This window comes from Charadrius vociferus, unplaced genomic scaffold (genome assembly GCF_000708025.1).
Source record: "Charadrius vociferus isolate BGI_N301 unplaced genomic scaffold, ASM70802v2 scaffold74, whole genome shotgun sequence".
Lineage (NCBI taxonomy): Eukaryota > Metazoa > Chordata > Aves > Charadriiformes > Charadriidae > Charadrius > Charadrius vociferus.
The window spans coordinates 804688-823671 of NW_009647849.1; the positions used below are offsets into that span (position 1 = coordinate 804688).

At 38.1% G+C, this 18984-nt stretch overlaps 1 protein-coding gene across 1 annotated transcript in view; it reads left to right on the top strand.

Moving 5' to 3' along the window:
* The first annotated feature begins 1732 nt into the window (after window positions 1–1732).
* USP7 (ubiquitin specific peptidase 7 (herpes virus-associated)) overlaps window positions 1733–18984 on the top strand; it is a 42456-nt gene continuing 25204 nt past the window's right edge. Inside the window, exons 1-6 of the mRNA XM_009882898.1 lie at window positions 1733–1833; window positions 7752–7950; window positions 9950–10088; window positions 10804–10892; window positions 11636–11744; window positions 17923–18053. Of these exons, the coding sequence (XP_009881200.1) occupies window positions 1791–1833; window positions 7752–7950; window positions 9950–10088; window positions 10804–10892; window positions 11636–11744; window positions 17923–18053 (710 nt within the window). The 5' untranslated portion in view covers window positions 1733–1790. The remainder of the gene's footprint in view (window positions 1834–7751; window positions 7951–9949; window positions 10089–10803; window positions 10893–11635; window positions 11745–17922; window positions 18054–18984) is intronic.

The following is an 18984-nucleotide window of genomic DNA, read 5'->3' on the forward strand; positions in this document are numbered from 1 at the left end:
ATACGCATTTCATTCGTGCCTCAGTGCAATTTGCTGCATCCTAGTAAGCTTCTGAAAGCTGTGTTTGAGCGTTACGATCTTTTGTAGCTCTAATCCAGAAGTGAGTCTCTCACCTGAGCTGTGTCCATGCTCAGGGCAGAGGTTATTAAAAAAAATAATCCATGGATTTACTAGAAGAGTAAATAATCAGAATAGGAATGCTGGTTGTGAAAGTATCATTTCTTGTGTACTGTGAATTGGAATGAGGCTGCAAAAGTGTGTTTCACACACCTCAGCGTGGCTATGAGTAGAGGGAGGACTGTGTAGTGACTGGTGACTGATTCTACTTCACCGTTCCCGTGGCTTACCGTAGCTTTGGCCTCCATTCCGTGGCTTTTCAAAGCCTCCGCGATCGGCACGCAGTGATTGCCGTGGCTCGTCCTACTTCTCGTCGCATGTGTTTGTTCAGGAGAGATTCGGCTGCACTCAGATAGGAAAGGAGCGACTGGGCTAGTTGTTTCCGCTCCTCTCAGCCCTTCTGGTGCACAGCCGGGCACTCCTCGCCTCGCCCCCCCCCGCGGACACGGGTGGGGAGCGCGGCCCGTCCCCGGCGCGGGCGGGCTGGTCTGGCGGCGCGGGCGGCTCTGTCCAGGGTGCTGACGGGCGGGCCGGGCCCGCGGGGAGCTCCGTACCCGCAGCCCTCTCTACCCCTCTGGCTTTGGGCTATAAAACTGTTCCTGGTTGCAGAAATCACTGACCTGTCGGGGGGGGTTGCAGTGTAGTAGAATATACAAGTTAATAGCAGGACTGGTATATCAAAGAGAAACTTATCAGAGACTGTAAAGTGTATTTTAAGTAGTGCTTGTCCTTGAGATGGTAGCAAGGGGTTATAAGGTTTACAGTTTGATGATGAAAACAAGCTTATTCAAGAATATATCTTCTTCCCTGTAATCATGCTGAAATGATCCATTTGGTTTTGATGCGCAAGCAATGGAAGGAGGCGTTGTTCAGTTGTTGGATAAATCAGGAAGATGTTTGTTCAGTCAAAGCAATGCATCTTTAAAATAGTGGGGCTTTAGTTCATGGAGTTGTTTCATCTCTCTTGTTTTAGTGGTGTTTACATTACTATAGCAAAACATAATAGTAGTAATAGTTAGAAACTGGAAAATGTTACCTCTAAAATGTGCCAGAGATGGAAAAGGATTTCCTTTCTAATTTTTCCCAAGTAGGATTTACAAACTTACTGTTAGATTTGATTAAATGTTGAGGGGTTTTTTGGGTGTTTTTTTTTTTTTTTTTTGAAAAAGCAGTAACACCAAAGAAGTCTTGAAGTAAATCTTGAAGTAAATTAGGACAAAATGAAGTCTGCTATTAGCAACTTTTATCTGCATAAAAATGTAGAACGCCAGAAAAAGTAATTTAAAAGTTTGTTTTTGTTTAATGAGACTTGGTTATGGATGCTGACTGGGAGGCCATTTGGAAACTTAAGAATCAATTTATGTTCTTTGTATTTGTATTCTGCATTAATGCAGACTTCTTGCTTCGTCCATAAGTATTCATTGTTTATTTGAGGAATTTCGAAGTGAGACACATAGCAGTACAATTGTTGTGCTGTAACTTCAATAGCTACTGTTTTTCTGGAAACAAGTGTGCCTGTTGTGTCTTGAAAAATTTGTCTCTCTCATAAGCACTACCTGAGACAGAACTGTTAATATAGCTGATTAATTTTTATATTTTTTTCTGTGTTAGCTGGAGATACAGATGATCCTCCAAGAATTACTCAAAATCCTGTCATTAATGGGAACGTAGCAATGGCTGATGGGCATAACAACACTGAAGAAGACATGGAAGATGGTAAGTAAATATTTGATAAAAACATGGTTTGGCTTCTTTATGATTTTTTTTAGGACAAAATGGTCCGTATCTTACCTGTGTCCTCTGAACTGTAGCTCATTAAAAAAAATGAAGCCCTCTGTAGTTATGACTGCTGGTTTTCCGTATAGGCATCCTTTTAACGTAGCTACACAATAGGATGAGGCATCTGAGGGCTTGGGATTTTTTTTCCTCTTACTTTTTCTAGGTACTCATTTAAAAATTGCTGAAAGTGATACTGTCCATTGTTATATTTTGTTATACGTCCCTTTAAACATACTGCAGCTGGTGCTTTGCTGAATAATAATTTTGTCAGTTATGCAATTCCTTCAGGACATTTAGAATCCTTATCTGTCCTGCTTTTGTCAGGTGGCAGCTGTGATCAGTTTTTATCTTTGTATGATAAATCAGTGGTAACTATTCTGTTGAGGAACACTTTTCCCCCCAAATCTGATGCCCTTTTACTTGCAAATGCAAAGGGAGAAGTATGTATTGATGTGCTGTTAATAAATGGGGACAGTGATTGTGTTTTTGAAATGTTTTTTGTTAGTCTATTAAATAAAAATAAGTGTGTACAGTTTTTTTCTGTTACAGAAGATCAAATTTTTAAATAGATGTGTCTGGGCTTATTTAAAGAGAGATAATGAGTTTGTAATGTATGTAACCATTATATTTAGTGAAGAAAACATACAATGATACTGCTTTTCTTAGGAGAGGATATGGGGGGACTTCTCTTATTTTGGAGAACTAAATAAAATTGATTTGGGAGAAGAGAGACAAAATATTTGGGATTTGTTCCCCTCTGATTCCTTATTTCATGCTGTCTTGTGAGAGTACATTCAGTACTAGGCTTGAACATTTATTTAGATGTGTGCAAAATGAGTGATTTTTTTTTGCCTGAGAAAAGTCAGTTTGAGGTTAAAGGTCAAAAAAGTGCTTACTTTCATGTATTCAAGGAACATACAATAGTTAGAATACTGATATAAAATAGTAATGTTCCATGAAGAGAATATGGTTTAAATTCAGGACAAAAGCATCTCATCGTTGATTTGCCTCTGTATCATTGGCAAAGATAAAGTTTCCCATGACCACACTCTCGCAATAAAGTAAAAATGAGCTCTGCTTAGCCTTTGTGTAATTCCCTGATCTCATTCAGGGGCCTTTGATTTCTTGCTCAGGGTAACTAGCTGAGACTGAAATAGGGAGTTCTGTTTTTATCAAAATCAGGTTACCTGTTATAAAAGATGTTAAATGTCTTTGTCGGGCCATGGTATTTGGAGGTTAGCAAGAAAAGATCACGTGGGTTGAGACCAACCGGCAAGGATGGCTCTGTTGAACTTCTGTTCTCAGTAACGATGTTTATAGGTAGAAAGTCTGATAGTGTTTGCTCTCGATACAGCCAGTATGTTACACATTGGTCAACTAGTACAAAAATTCATCCAGAAGTTGGTCTGTACATACTTGCACAAATTGAGCAAAAGGGACTTTAGCTGCAGAAGCAGCTTATGAAACCCAGGCCATATAGAGAATGGCAAGTAATCAGATGTACACCTCTTCATTCAGAATAATGTTGACTTTTTAACCAAAAAGCTGCTGTAAAATGGTTTGTCTCATTTGCCAAATATTCGACTCCTCTCAGAGAACTGGATATGCAGGTATCGCAGCAGGGAAAAGTAGTATCTGAAGGTATTTGGCAAAAGGCTCGTGAAAGCTTCTGTGTTTATGGTAACACTTGTGTCTTTGTGGACTTTGAGTCTGGTCAGCAGCTTTGGCTCACTGCTGTGGGTCATCTTTCAGGGTTAAAATGTGATTATTAAGCAATATTCTAATAGTTCCTCATTATCATATTTGAATAAGGAGTGTCTGAATACATCTTGGTGCTATGATAGCTCTGCATTGACACAGACAGTAGTGTTATTGCAAAATGTTGTAATTGCAAAAACATTCCTGAAGACTTGCATCGTGTAAGTGGATGATGCCTCTTTTCCAGGTCTTGTAAATCAGATTAGTTGCTTGCTGTTGCATTATTTACACATTGGTGCAATTGCTCTCTTGCTGTTTGTTGTCTTGCTATCCCGGTTTGCAGCATGATGCACATGTATAATAGACAGCTTGGAGATGCACAAGATAGGAAAAAATGGAGGGAGACATTGGCCTCCTTGATAAACATGCTCTGTTTTTCATTGCAGTTACTCATAGCAAGTGGGACCAATCTGAGCTGATAAAGAATTCATGAAGAGAATTTAGATGCCTTCTTAGTGAAAATATTAGTGAGTTTAATGGTTCCTGCGAAAGAGGTGAAGAGTAGGATAAAAGGTTGATGCTTCCAGCTGGATCATAGAAACCAGCTTTCTGGTGAATGTCTGAGTTCAAGGAACTTCTGAGGTGATTTTGTTCTTCCTGCTTAGCACAAAAAGAAATGACGGATAAGACTGGAAAAAAGTGCAGCTCTCATCCCCTTTGCTAGGCAACTAACCGCAGGCATTGTGACGAACACGTAATGGGGGCAGCAGTGGACCACCAAGACTTTCAGATAAGGCTGTATTCTCCCAAGCGGTTTGACTAGAACCTGTTGTTGCTATGTATGATGTCTTAGCAATTAAAAAGAACCAGCTGAAGGAGCGTGCTATGCTTTGTACACGGAATGACTCAATGAAGCAGGCTTTGTGAGCTGGAATAGCAGCTTCTCCGAATAAAATAAAAAATAATAAAAACAAGGTTCTGATCAAATTCTGTTTGCAAGTGCATCAGCATTTGAAACAGCACATAGAATAAATTCCCTTAGAAGTTAAAAGTTCAAACAGAAGGTCCCTAGCTAAACATAAACTCACAGCTTTGCAATTACCTACTGAAGTCTCGTTTCTGTGAAGAATTGCAAGGCTAGGAGACTTTCAGAAGCATCAGTCTTAGCCATATGCTAGTATGGCATGCTGTATTTGGATCATTATTAAAATATTCATAGAATATTTAGCCAGTTTCTCTATTAATAATTCAGGTTCAGAATATTTTAATAACCTCACTGTACTTTAAAGGTAGCAGCATTTCTAAGAGAATAAAGACATCTGCTTTTCTCAAAGGTATAAACACTTAAATACGTACTTCAGTTTTAGAATGGATCATGTTCTGTATTTGGATCTCTGATTTGAAGGATCTTTGTCATATCAAGGTGCTAAATGTGACATTCATCTCATCAGTGAAAAAAATCTTTTCCATGTAGCAAATATAATTTGTTGCATGTAAATTCACCAGGCATTGTCAGCTGGGTCTGTTCTTTTTACCTTGTGTTCAGGATCAGGTGTCATATTTGTAGTTCAGGGATTTATAGTCTTGCTTTCCAGTCACTACTAAATTACCCTGCTGCCAATTGCAGTCTTTTATTGGAAACTAGCAGACATGTTAGTGATGGTGTAAAAAAGGTTTTATTTATTTATGTGCTCAGAATACTCATCACATTATTTAAACTCTGTTTTTCAATATATTTCATGTTTTAATCGATTACACTTGCTAAAAATATGGGCTTTCTGGAAGGAAAGAAAGGTTGTTGTTTTGGGGGGATTGTGTTTTGTGTTTTTAAAGAAACTTCTGTTTCAGGGTTGACCTTTGTTATGAGGCTGTGTTTTTGTGGAGCCGTTACTAATGATTGCTCAAATATTTTACTGAGAAGAGTACCCTTCCCTGGTGAGCTCTCACTCATAGGCTTTCCTGAAAAGAAATCAAGAAATACAGGCAAACTTTTTCTGAAGCATCTGCAGATGCTGCGTGGGTTGCCTTTTTTAGCTGACACCGTAGCAGTGCTGCTGCATCCTTGTAGTGAAGTGCTCTGAAAGCTGTATCAAAAGAGGCAGAAAGCAAACTCGGTCGGCTCATTTTTCAGAAGCTTAGACGAAGCCCAGAAGTACTCATCTTGATTGTGAATAGGGAGGCGTTCTCGAGCTGGTTTGAGATACACGTGATGCAGGACTGATTCCTATATTGTTAACTGTTAGGGATTTTTTTGATCCTGCCTGCAAATCAAGTTTGAGGCTCCTTGGGCTGCAGCCTGGCTGGCTCTTGGTTGTAGAAGACCAACTCTCGACTCTGTCAACAGGCAGTGAGTAAGGAAAATGGGTAGGGAAGAGTTTTTAAGTAGGTAGTAGACTACTGGTTAGCTACACTTAATGCAGGGAAAAAGAGGAGAAAATAATCCTTCGAACTCTTCTGTTACTGAGGTGGCTGGCAGCACAGGGGAAGGTCATGGCAGGTGTAGAGGGGAGAGGAAGCTGATTTCTGCTGTAGTACTATTCCTTTCCAAAGGTAATTGGGAATGCTTGGGGCTGTCAGGCCGTATACAAATAACATCAACTGTGTTGCTAAGATCAAGATCAGAATTACAACAACTGCTTTAAAAGAAAACCGTTTTGCAAGGGAGAAGAATGAAATCTGTCAAAGCCCTCCAGCAGTTGTGGACAAAACTTGTTAATTTCCTGTATTGAAGTGTATAATCTTTACATTGTTGTAACCAAGACAGTTTCATTTTTTTAAGGTGGCAACCAGTGCTCACCTGTTTTTTAAAAAAGTCATTCGACACTGTCCCTGGTGGCATGCAAAGCTTTCTGAGTGAGTGGCTGCTTTGCACGTACAGAAATAATACATTTGTTGTATCCTGTGCGCCTTGTCACATAATTTCACGATTCGATTTCTGGTTTTGGGTGTCACTGCACCTGTGACATAACCTGCTTCAGTTCTGCATCACCCACGGGTGAGGATGGCGGTCAGACCGTGGTGCTGTCTGCTGCCCTGTACCCTGCTTGAACCTCCTTATGCCCAGCAGCAAATCTTTCCCTCTTACACAGGTGTTACATTGGGACCACAGGAAAGGAGGGGGGTGTCTTGTGCATGCTCTGTACTTCATCCCTGCCCTGTGAAAACTGTTGGGATAAGTCGCAGGTTTTTCCTCCCTGTGTTCGACATGAGGCACGTCACAACAGAGAGCCCAGCCTTCTGCCTTCCTGAAGCTGTCGCAGGCTCCGGCACCTCTTATAGCTGTGTACAACAGAAGCAGAACAGATTGTGGTATATGAAGAGCTGGGGATGTGGGAAGAGGGCAAAATTAGTTTTTGTGTGTCAAAATAAGCTATTAAAAAAACCCCAAACAACAAACACTCCCCTCCCCCCACCCCGCCAGAAAAAATAAAACCAACTATTGTGTCATTTAACTTTGTTTTAGGCCACTAAAAATCTCTAAAATTTTCATGTACCGCAAAGAATACAGGACCCTACTTTTGAGATATTCTTCAGAAAATTGGTACGAGATTTAAAAAAACCCAACCCAACAACCAACCATGAGGTTCACCTGCTTTGAATAGATACTGTTGCAAGCAGAAAACAACTAAATGGTGACTTGGTATCAACAGGGCAGTTGAACAGATTGCGAAAATCCTTTGCACATCTTGGTTCATGCAAGCAACTAACTTAAACTGGGCTGTGAAGATACTACACAACAAGAAGAGTTAGAGTGGGCTGTGATTTATGTTGTAAAGAATTTGATGTCTCTGTCTTGCTGTACCCACAGCTTTAGAACAAACTTGAGGGATAGCAAATTCTAGCGCTAAATATTTACTTAAGAAAATAGGGGAATGCATCTTTCAGTGCTGTGTTTTTCGGAATGGTGTTGCAGTGTTTTTCAAAATAAAAAAATTGAAAGTTCAGTTGCTAAGGAGTTCAGTGCCTCTCAGGATTGGGTTGTGTGGTGTGGTGGGGTTTTTTTGGTTGGTTTTTTTTTGTTTGTTTGTTTGTTTCTTTTTTGGCTTCCTATATCCCAGTATATAAAACATGCTCACATTGCATGATTTTTGAAAATGATGTTTTGGAGTGAAGAGTATCAGGTTTTTCAAATAATTTTGTGTGTGTGTGTGTTACAGATACAAGTTGGCGATCAGAAGCAACATTTCAGTTTACAGTCGAACGCTTCAACAGATTGAGCGAGTCAGTTCTCAGTCCTCCCTGCTTTGTACGGAATTTGCCATGGAAGATCATGGTTATGCCACGACTCTACCCAGACAGACCACACCAAAAAAGCGTAGGATTCTTCCTTCAATGCAATGCTGAATCTGATTCCACGTGAGACCCTTTTAATTACTGTACAATTCCTCATTTGATACTAGTTAATCTGTATTGCAAGAAATACAAACATCTGAAAAAATCATTTTTCCTAGCTTTCTGCAAGAGGAAAGAGTTCTTGCAAGGGTTTGAGTCCTCCTTTTCCCCCACCTCTTTAAATCCCAAAGCATAAGAGCAATCTTCTCTTTAGTTGGAGCTAAAAGTAGCTTGCGTAGCTATAAGTTTGTGGTAGAATTTAGATACAATTCTGTTTGATTGCTGGGGAGAAATCTTTGACTAACAGTTTTCTTGGCACAGGAGAAGTTTTGGGTTTATTTCAAACTGAAGTGCTACTGGAGCTTCTCTAACCCCTCTGAGCTATAAATCCTGACCTGTAAAGTGTGTGAGCAGGTAACTGCTGGCAACTGAGGCAGTGGTGTATAAGTTAGTCGTGTCCTTAAATGGAGTTCATCGCTCATCAAGCAAGATAAGAACATGTGCATGTTCTCGGAGTCCTCTGTGCAAATCAAAATTGGCTATCTTTGACCACTTCTGTAAATAGTAGGGAAATTTCTGGGGCATTACTGCAGTTTATCCAGCTACAGTGCAGAGCCCTCATACGTATCCTTTCCAGCTGGGTAACTCCATTCTTGCACCAAATCTCACACAACTTGTAGCTCACTCTGAATGAGTGGTCTTTTCTGTCATTTTTGTAATCTCAAAGGTGAGCGCTCAGTGCAAGAGGTAAAGAAGAAAGTTATAAGTGAGTTAACTAGTCACAGGAGAAGTGGTTCACACACAAGGAGTCATGGAAAAAGGATAATGCGATTTTCAACAGTATCAACCAAGGTGCAGCTGGTGGAGCTAAGCAAGCAGTAATGTCACTGCATCAGGCAGTGACGAGACCTTGTCTGAACTGATACTCAGCCTGGTCAGCCACAGGTGCAATGAATTTGAATAGAACAGTCACAAAGAAATGCTGCTGAGAAAATTAGAATTTATCCTGTGGGAAGGAGGGTAGAACTACCTCCTCCTTTCCTTAGCCAAAAGCTGAGTTATCACACTCTGGAGACACCAGGACTGCTTTGAGTTGGCTGACCCATCTGCACTGAAATAGCTCACTGGAGAGAGCAGTTACCTGCAGTTGCCCCACGGTACATTCTTAACAACACTGTTACCCAAAGAAAATCTCCATGCAGCTTTGCATTTATAATGTGGCTTCAGAAAGCCCCAGGGATTCGTGCCCTTAATAACAATTAACTAAATCTTAACATGTAATAAGGAAAAGAAAAAAAAAATCCTATATGTGAAAGGAATGAACCAAAAATCCTTAAAAAAAGAAAAAAAATTATAAAAAGCTTGGTTTTGAATGTTTGTCATGGTTTAGGCTAAATGAGCTACTGGGGACCTATGGGACCCCAGATGGGACCGATAGATGCTCCCCTCTACCCCTGTTCAAAGAGAGAGGCAGAGGAGGGAAAAAGAGACTTACGAGTTTAGAAGGAACTAAACTACTTTGATGAAATATTAATAACAAAATAAAAGGAAATAATGATATATATATAAAACCATATCAAGCTCCCAGGATGACAATCACGATACCGGCTGGCACTGGGGCAGTCCCAGGCTGGACTCAGTGACAGACACAAACTGTATTCCTGTTCTGCATTCAGCATCGGTTGGTCGGTTTTGGGTCACCTGTCCTGTCCGCTCCTCCCCGCAGGTGGGACCCCACTGCGCTTATCTGCTTGCGACCCTCCAACGGGGCAAATAACCAAGTTGGTTGGCCTTGGGTGTTACAGCAATAAGTATAAGCAGGAGTCTGTCTGCATACCATGCCGGGCATCAGCTATAAACAATTGGTCTTATCACTCTGAGAGAGTGTACATCGTCTGCAAAATATGCTGTTAATTTCAGTAGTTAGAAGAGGCCTAGCTAAGTGGCTGAGTTACTGACCAAAATTGGTTTTGTTTTACCTCAAACCAGGACAGAGTTTCAAATGTTTCTTCTGTATTTATAGGTCATGGTCTTGTCATGCACAAGCAGTTCTCAAGATAATAAACTACAAAGATGATGAAAAATCATTCAGTCGTCGTATTAGTCACTTGTTCTTTCATAAGGAAAATGACTGGGGCTTTTCCAACTTCATGGCCTGGAGTGTAAGTAATTGGACCTGTATTAATCTATTACTGGATAGGAGCAGTTTTGAACTTGCACTCCTGAATACTGAGATACCTGTAGAAATGTATTGGGTTTTTCCCCCAATGTTTTTTTCTGTCATTGCTGGAGATGCTTTTTCAATTTGTTATAAATTCCTTGTAGATTGCTTTTGCTTATGTTGTGATTTAAATATTCCTTCATGATTATTTTCCTGCATACCTGAGTGCTTGTTTTTTTGTTTTCACTATGTGATAGTCAATGTCATTATGAAGCAACATAGATTTTCTTGCATTTCCATGTGTTCTTTGTCTGTGTGTACAGATATTTAATGCCCTAATAACACTACTAAAACTTATCTTGAATTGAGACAGCTTTTTAAGCATTTTCAAAGGCTGGGCCCTTAATTTTTCATCTGGCTGGAATATTGTCCAGAAGAAGCAGAGCCTTTGATTACCAACTCTTATTTATTATCCACAGAAAATTAGAATAGTACTGCAAAATCTTAAAAGCCAGGAACAAGTTTCCTGTATTGAGATATTAAAAAAGAATTAAAGTGTACTAAGCTGAAAAACAGCTTTGTTGGTGTCCTTCAATTTTTCTTCTTCAGTTTATTATTACTGATAGCTCAGGCTTGGAAATGAAGTGGTGTCTAACTAGATACAGTCGTGTTCCAAGATCCAGTGTTCATGTTTGCGTGTCATTCCTGTTTTACAGGAAGTTACTGATCCTGAAAAAGGCTTTATAGAAGAGGACAAAGTTACTTTTGAAGTCTATGTTCAAGCAGATGCTCCACATGGAGTGGCGTAAGTATCTTTATTTAAAAATAAAATACTTAATTCTAATATTTTTATGTTGCTTGAGATTGTTCAAGTATTTTGTGTTATTAATATTTGTAGCTGTCATTAGAGATTCTCACTTTGTCACCTTTAATTGATGAATTTTCACATGGCAATATTTTTCGTTAGTCACATGGAGAGTTTTGTATAAGTTACATTCCCATTTGCATTAGTCAGCGTAACGTGGAACTCCAACTTCTGCATGAATTGATTTGTGAGTTAGCACCTCTGCAAATCTAGCCTCAGCATTTCTGATCTTACAGCTAGTAAGGGTTTCAGACACAGTCAGGTGGCTCTGCTTTCTAACTTGCCTTGGTTTACCATTGTTTTAAAACTGCCTTATCTGAGTTGTTCTACTTCATGTCACTTTTAAACAAATTGGTTGTACTGAAATGCAGTCTTGGCCTTAAAAGTACAGTTCTGAATTCCAGTACACTTTCATAGTAAATAATTTTTTCTACCATATAGAATATCTTAAAAAAAACAGCCGAACAAACAAAAAAAAACCAAAACCAAACACAACCCCCAAACTAACAAAATCACAAAGCATTTAATTGCAAAGGCTTTTGTTGATGACAGGCAGTAGTGAAATGTAGCCTGTTATTTGAATCTTAATAACTGAGAGTAGCTGATCTCTACCAGCAGTACAAATCCTCTTTATTATAATTGATGCAAAACTATCTTGTTTTTAACTACTAACCCTTTTCTAGGTGGGATTCGAAGAAGCACACAGGATATGTTGGCTTAAAGAACCAGGGAGCAACTTGTTACATGAACAGTTTGTTACAGACATTATTTTTCACAAATCAACTACGAAAGGTAATTCATATGTGAAAGAAAATGAGATTGCTGATCGAGATAGCCAATATGTTATATATATATAAATGCTTCAAAACAGAGCTGTCTGTTCCTTTTTCCTCCTTTGCCCTCATAGAGAAGCCGTGACTTATGTGTTGATGCACATCTTAGTTGAGGCAGAGTGCAGGAAGCTTTCTTTTGTAGTTTGTTGAACGTAGGCGCTTGCATTTTGTGAAAGCACACAGAGTACCTGGTGAAGCTCTGAGCCTGAGGGGTGTTTCTTAGACTGTTGTGTTAATGTGGCTATGAATTGTTGGAATTAAAAAAAGGGAGGGGGCGGGAAGAAAAAGACTATACATCTTGCAGATGAGACAGAAGTAGTTTTCCTTTCTTGAAATGTTAAAATAGAGAAGTCATAATTGACTTCTCAGCCCATAAACAGTGTACAAAGGTAAACATGTATGACCTTTGTAGTTCATTTATTGTCTTTTAATTTATATTGCACAGTTGAATTTTCTTTTATTGTGGTTAATATCTTTGTAGTGATGGAAAGTGTTATAATTTGAGTAAATTTTATATTTGCTTTGTTCATATTTTTTTTATTTGCTGTGGATGTTATTTCTTTACTGGAAGGAAGAACTGCTTTAAATATCAGCTTAGTAAATACCTAGTATAAACCCAGGATGAAATATACTAGATGTGTATTGTTTTAAAACAGTGCAATAGCCTTAATGGGATAAAAACATAAATGCTGACTTGATATTGGAGGTGGCTATCTGGAAGAGGGGATGTACTTGGGAAAAAGTTACTGGAGTGTCCTATTGATCCTAATTCATCCTTGTGTCCATTCGTGTGCTTATTGTGTATTTCTTAATGAAAATGAACCGTTCTGACTTCAGCTTTCTCTTGTGTATACTAGTTGTTACATTTCCATTAAGCTTTCTTTTCTCACAAAATTTCCCTTTTTAATGTACCTTCTTTCCACCGTTGATTTTTTTCCACCATCTTATCATTATTTATATCACTGTGGCCTGTAAGTGTCCCAGTTGGGATTTCTTTTTTCCCTTTTGCAATGTGCTGCTTACTCTGAAGCATTGCAAAAAATAGCACATCGAACTCTAGTAGACTGTAACTGAGATCTTACCAATGCCCCATGCAAGAAATATATACTTGACTTGTTTTACATGATGCACCTGTTTCTTTTTTGCAAGAGGTATAATTTACTCATTCATTATAGTGCCTGCTCTTTTTGCTCAACACTAATACTGTTTGTGCATTTTATTTTTTTGGACAGCTTCATGTTGCTTTTGAAAGAAAAATGTATTTTTATAATAGCTACATCTAATCCAATTGAGTAGTTCCTTTCAAGACTGTTTTGTAGTCAGGAAATCAATATGTACCATGAAGTAATCTTGTTCTGTGAAGAAGAAAGAAATTCTTTTTGCAATACAGAGTTTTTTCAATTGAAATAATCTTTTCAGGCATTCCTCTGCACTTCTCCCCCAGCCCCAAATAAATATCAGCTTTTAGGGAGTGTTAGTGACCGTATAAGAAAGCTTGATTTACTTGATAGTGTTAGTGACCGTATAAGAAAGCTTGATTTTTTGTCTTGACTTTAAGCATTGTGTTCAAGCTTATCTGTAGCATTCTTTTACTATGTAAACATCTAAAATTTTTCTCGTATCTCTGTGTCTGTTGCTTTGATAGTGTTAGTGACCGTATAAGAAAGCTTGATTTACTAGCTGGTAACTGCAGCTTCATTTATGGAAATGTGACAGGACATCAGCTGAAATGCCCGATTCTCTGCTCATTCTTCAAGTTTTCAGAGCCCCTATAAACAGTTCTAGACAGTTTTAATACTCACTTGCCATTATTACAGATAAAGAAGAATCAGTAGTTGTCTCATCTGAAGAAATGAATTTCTACAACATTTTTTTTTTTTTTCACTTTGAGCAAGCGTGTTCCTCTTCAAACCGAGTCGGGGTGGGAGTCGGGGTGGGGGTATAGTATCCTCAGTTTGTGTATCACCAATTCTGTTATTTCTGTTAATCCTCCTTACTTAAAAGAAATAACGATTTCTATTGCTGTTATTTAGAGCTTTGTTAACAGAGAAGTTGCTGTCAGGAGTAGAGCTGGGAAAGGAATGAACAACAGTAAAGGCAAGCATGTACCTATGGAAAGTCAGAGTCCGACGTGTGAGTGAGGATTGGTGGAGAGATCCTTTCTTCTTTGCTCTGTTTCCAGACAACAGATGGGAGGTTCTTGGGTATTGGAAACGAGACCTCACTTTATGAGTAACCAGGTGGTTTCAGCGGTAGGGAATAAAGCAAAGGAACTTTCTCTTCAGAGCGTATCTTATTTGTCTGTTTGTGCGAAATGCATGCTTAAATATAGTCCAGCCAGGCAAGGGATGGTGGTGACTTCCCAGATAGCTCCAGGTTTGATCTTGGACCACATCATGTGAGTCTCCCTGTGTCTGTCATCGGTGCCTCCAGCCAGTCAGTACTTGAGGCTGCGTCCAGTCCATTTTAAAACTCTGCTGCTTCCCTTGAAAAATTCCCTACAATTCATGAAAATACTGCAGAATGTTTATTTAACTATGTCAAAATCATAAATACTAGTCCAGTACGTTTCTCCCTGATGTGGCTGTCCTCAATTTGTCTAATATGTTTTACCTTACATTGGAATTTCATGCACAGTATTTTCTTCCCTTCTTCAAGTAATTGTCTTGACTTTAAGCATTGTGTTCAAGCTTATCTGTAGCATTCTTTTACTATGTAAACATCTAAAATTTTTCTTGTATCTCTGTGTCTGTTGCTTATAGCCATTGCCTATACATGTCCCTGTCATTCTTTTGTGTTTGTTTCCTGAGGGAACTTCTCAGGTGTTACATTAGAGATTCTGCTTTTTTCAAAAGGATCAAAATGCCTTACTCCTTGATTTTGTGGTCAAGCTTTCAGCATTTGGGAGGCTAAAGCATAAAAATAAAGGTTTGTAGAGGATCGTATTTGAAAAGTGGTTTGTTTTAGCTTGGAGAAACACTTAAGCTTTGAGAAATGGGCTTCAATAGTACTTACACTCAGGAACAGAAGGAAGAAATAAAGAAAGGCTGTGTGTTAAGTGTTTAGTTTGTAGTAACACACTTAGAATTTCAGAAGAAATAAACCCGGTGTTTTTATTCAATGGCAGCTGGAATGCAGCAATTATAAATAAATTGTAAATTATTATTTTAATATTACTTGAGAGATACAGGAAAAGAATGAATTGTCCAGATGGTATATGAGGAAAACAAATAGGAACTAAGTGCAAAGGATCTGAGTTTGATTAATTATCAAGGTATTCTGAACTCCCGTTTATACCTTTTTGATGGAAGAGTCAACCACTCGGTTGACTTTTAGCCTGCTGTAGTATGATCTTGATTTGTTGTGAAGAATAGGTAGCATTTTAATATTTATTTTGTGAAAATGTGTCAGCACTGGCTATATTTGACCTTTTTCGTTACTTGATTTTCATATCTTATTTCTATTTGTTTAAATATAGCAAGTAACTTACTATATATTTTTTTTAAAAGCATTTATAAGATGTTAAAAACAACAAATAGGGGCTGATTATAGATATTTGAAAGATTTGAGACTTGGTCATTTAACTATTTCCTGTTTCTACCTTTAGCCAGTGAAGATGAGCTCATAAAAGGGTTCATAAACCAGGGGCAGAGAGAGGTTAAGTTAACTCTGCAAGATGCTGGCTTGTTTTGATGTTCCTATTTTAAAGCAAAAAACTTTTGCTTGTAAAATCACAGGTATAATTTTAGCTCCTTGTATTTGAATTGGAGTTTGCCCAGATCAGCGTGGTTAACTGTAATTCTGCATTTGGATAATAAAAACAGAGAAGCAATTGAAAAGGATTTTCCTTATTACCTTACTGGAATTGTTTTGAAATTGAGTGTTCTGATCTTGGGAAAGAAATTTTCATAACCAGGGTTGTCCAGCTTTACAGTAGGATGTGCGGAGAGGTGGTGGGGTCTCCATTCCTGGAGGTGCTGAGGACTCAACTGGGTGTGACCCTGAGCAACGAGACCCAACTTTGAACTTGACACCTCTGTGAGCAGGAGCAGAGTTCAGAACCCACAGAGTTCTCTTCCAGACTAAATCACTATAAACTCTAAACTGTTAAAGCAGTGCACAGCTCACAACTACATGAGAAAATGCTGTTCGTTCTTCTCTTAATTTTTCCAGGATAGCCAGATAGCCTAATGGATTGGCAAAAATAATGGCATAAAGGATTACTGAGTTTCACCAGTTAAAACTTGTTGCTGATGATGAAATTGAAGATGCTATTTTCTTCAATTTATGAAATTTAAAAAAGCAGTTTAAACAAATTTCAAAATTAAAGTAGAGCAAAGGAGGACTGTTTTTGTTGCTGTTAGGGTGAGGCTGGGGTGTTGTTCTTAGAATTACCCTAACGACATAAGAGTTCTGTTGGCTGTCCTTCAACAGAAATTTGGTGATAAATTTCAGCTAATTTCTATTCTATTCATGTTTTCCTTTTTATGTGCTAAGTACTACTATTAAGGATGTAGTTCACAACTAAGTAGAAACATAAAATTTAGAGGCTACTAGTGTTCAGTCATAGTTCTGCTTTAGATCATCTCTGTTTACTGTTAAATTTTGGAAATTAAAAGATGAAGTCATGAACTATCGTATTGCTTTACAGTTGCGTAATTAACCAATGTTTTTCTGTCTGAATATAAGGGAGTTGCTTTCTTTATGAAACTATTTGATATTTCAGTAAAGCGGTTTCTTTTCTTTTATTACTGAAAGCTGTTTTGCTGATAGTTTCTTATTCTTATTATTCTTCTAAGCATTTATGTAGCTGTAATCTGAAAAACTTTGTGGATATTCAGAATTGGGGTAGGAAACTGACCTGCCAACTTCCTAGCAACTTTTTTTTGCCTTTTTTCTTTCATCCTTTCTTTTTTGTCATTCCCTTGTGTTCTTTTTGTATCAGCTTTGTCTTTGTTTAATTTTAATGTCTGTCTCATCCGGTTCCCATCTCTTCTGTGCTGCTTTCATATAACAATGAATGTGTTTCCCCAACAAGTCAGCTGTGTACTGGAAGTACTAACCTTGCCCTGTCTATAAGGAACTGAAGTACAGGACAAGTTAGAGGTGATGGACACCTGAAATCTAGGCTGGTGCAGAAAGCGAGTGAGAACTAGAGATCCAGTTCAGCGCTTCACTTGGATAAGTGTGTCTTTCCCTGTTGTTTCACAGGCAAAAACTCAGGTGGCAATTTTTCTGTTTCTTAACAGGTTACTTTCTCATGTGCTACGTAACATTGGAGTCTTTATTTTCTCCTTCCAGAGTTGTCTATGTTTTCTTTTTACGTTCATGCTTTCTAAATGAGCGTCTCTCTGTTAATACCTTTTCTTTGCTGTTACTTCTCCCTTGATATATTGGTGGACACTTTTTAAAAAGTAAATCTCACTTCAGTCCCTATTGAGCTCTCCTAATCCCTGTTTGGTCTATTTGTGTAATTTCTTTGTTCTCAATCCTTCCCAGATCAGCATAATCAGTGAATTGAATCGTTAAGCTGTTTATTTGCTGGACAGCAATGACATTAAGTAGGAATGAATGTGTCGGGAAATCTCAAAGCTGCTTCTGTCATCCTTCTCCTCCATGTGGACCATTTCTGTTTTCATTCACTTGTTGCCCTTTATGGTTTCATGTGGTTGTGTGTTTTGTCTTTTTGGTTCTGTTCCCCACTGTAGGTGACAACATTCACAGATAGCCAAGCTACGGCACAAACCTGAAGTTATTTTCAAAAGCCTGTAGTATTGATCAGTACATCTGGTCCTACTGTGGTCATTGTGTAGACGTAGCAGGTGTGATAAGTTGTTTGGAAGTGTTGAATGCTTTAGTGGATTTACTTTTCTAGGGTGCAATAAGGGAACTATTTAGAAAAAAAGAACTGTGAGTGGAATCTGTTTTTCACATCTTTCTATCCACTGTCTTCTAAGAAGAGTCATTCCGGACAATTAATGTCTTTACACTACAGTATGGGATTCTTTTCAGACTTTTTTGGAGTGATGATTAAATGGAGTTATATGAAGGGAAGACACTGAAGAGGAAAGAATGCATTAAATAATACGAGCAATAAACTTTTCCTTAGATGCTAATTGAACTAAACACTTTTTCAGGCTGTGTACATGATGCCCACAGAAGGAGATGATTCATCCAAAAGTGTTCCTTTAGCATTGCAAAGAGTATTTTATGAGCTGCAACATAGTGACAAACCAGTTGGAACGAAAAAGTTAACAAAATCTTTCGGGTAAGTTTCAGAAACTTGGACTACTTATTGGGCTATTACAGGCTTCATAAAGCTTTCTTTTAAAAAGGTTTTATTTAAATCAGGCTATTTTTATTTTATTTGTTATTTATTTTACTTTACTTGAATAGGGTTTTATTTATATTCAGTACTTAAGATGGCTGATCCAAAAGTCAGATTTTTTAGGGGAGACGAGTGGTACACAGTCAAACACAGCTGTTATTAGCAGGGTTATAATTCACCTGTTACCTGAAAATAGTGTGATACATTTGACTTAAGTAGAATTCAGGACAAAATATGTTGTTGAAACACTGCAGTTCATGTATTGGTAATGTCTTTTTTAAAATTTAAATTTGTTTTAAATGTAAAGAAAAAGCAGTAATTTGCATTTCTGTATTGTTAATTCTGCATTAATGACTGTTGTAACATTTTCTTACGACGTATCAAAGATGCATGTATTTTTGCCTATGCACAATTTAGAAACATTTAATGCTGTATTCTGTTTTGTGATTTAAAGTTTGAGGAGTATCTGTTGCATGAAGTAAAGGTGTCGGAGCACACACACAAAGTAATTCTTTGCATTTTCCTCATTCTAGCACCCTCTTTTCCTCCATAAAGCATCTACAAGGCTTGCTTTTTATTTTCATTTTTGCCCAGTGTCCGGTCTGGTGGTGCTTCTTGTGAGATGGTGTTACAGGGTGTGATTTTAAATCTAGAGTATCTAGACATAGAATTATATGATATAGCTGCATTCAGGGTGTTGATTTTATTCAGTTGAGCACAAGTTGGGACAGAAGATTAAGATCAGCGTAGCCTTTACAAGCCTTCTCTTTGCATGTTATGTAAGCATGGAGTAGGATTTTATCAGAAACTTTTCTAAAAGATCGTATTTCACATTACTTTTTTGCACTGTATTTGTAGACTAGTCTTTTGT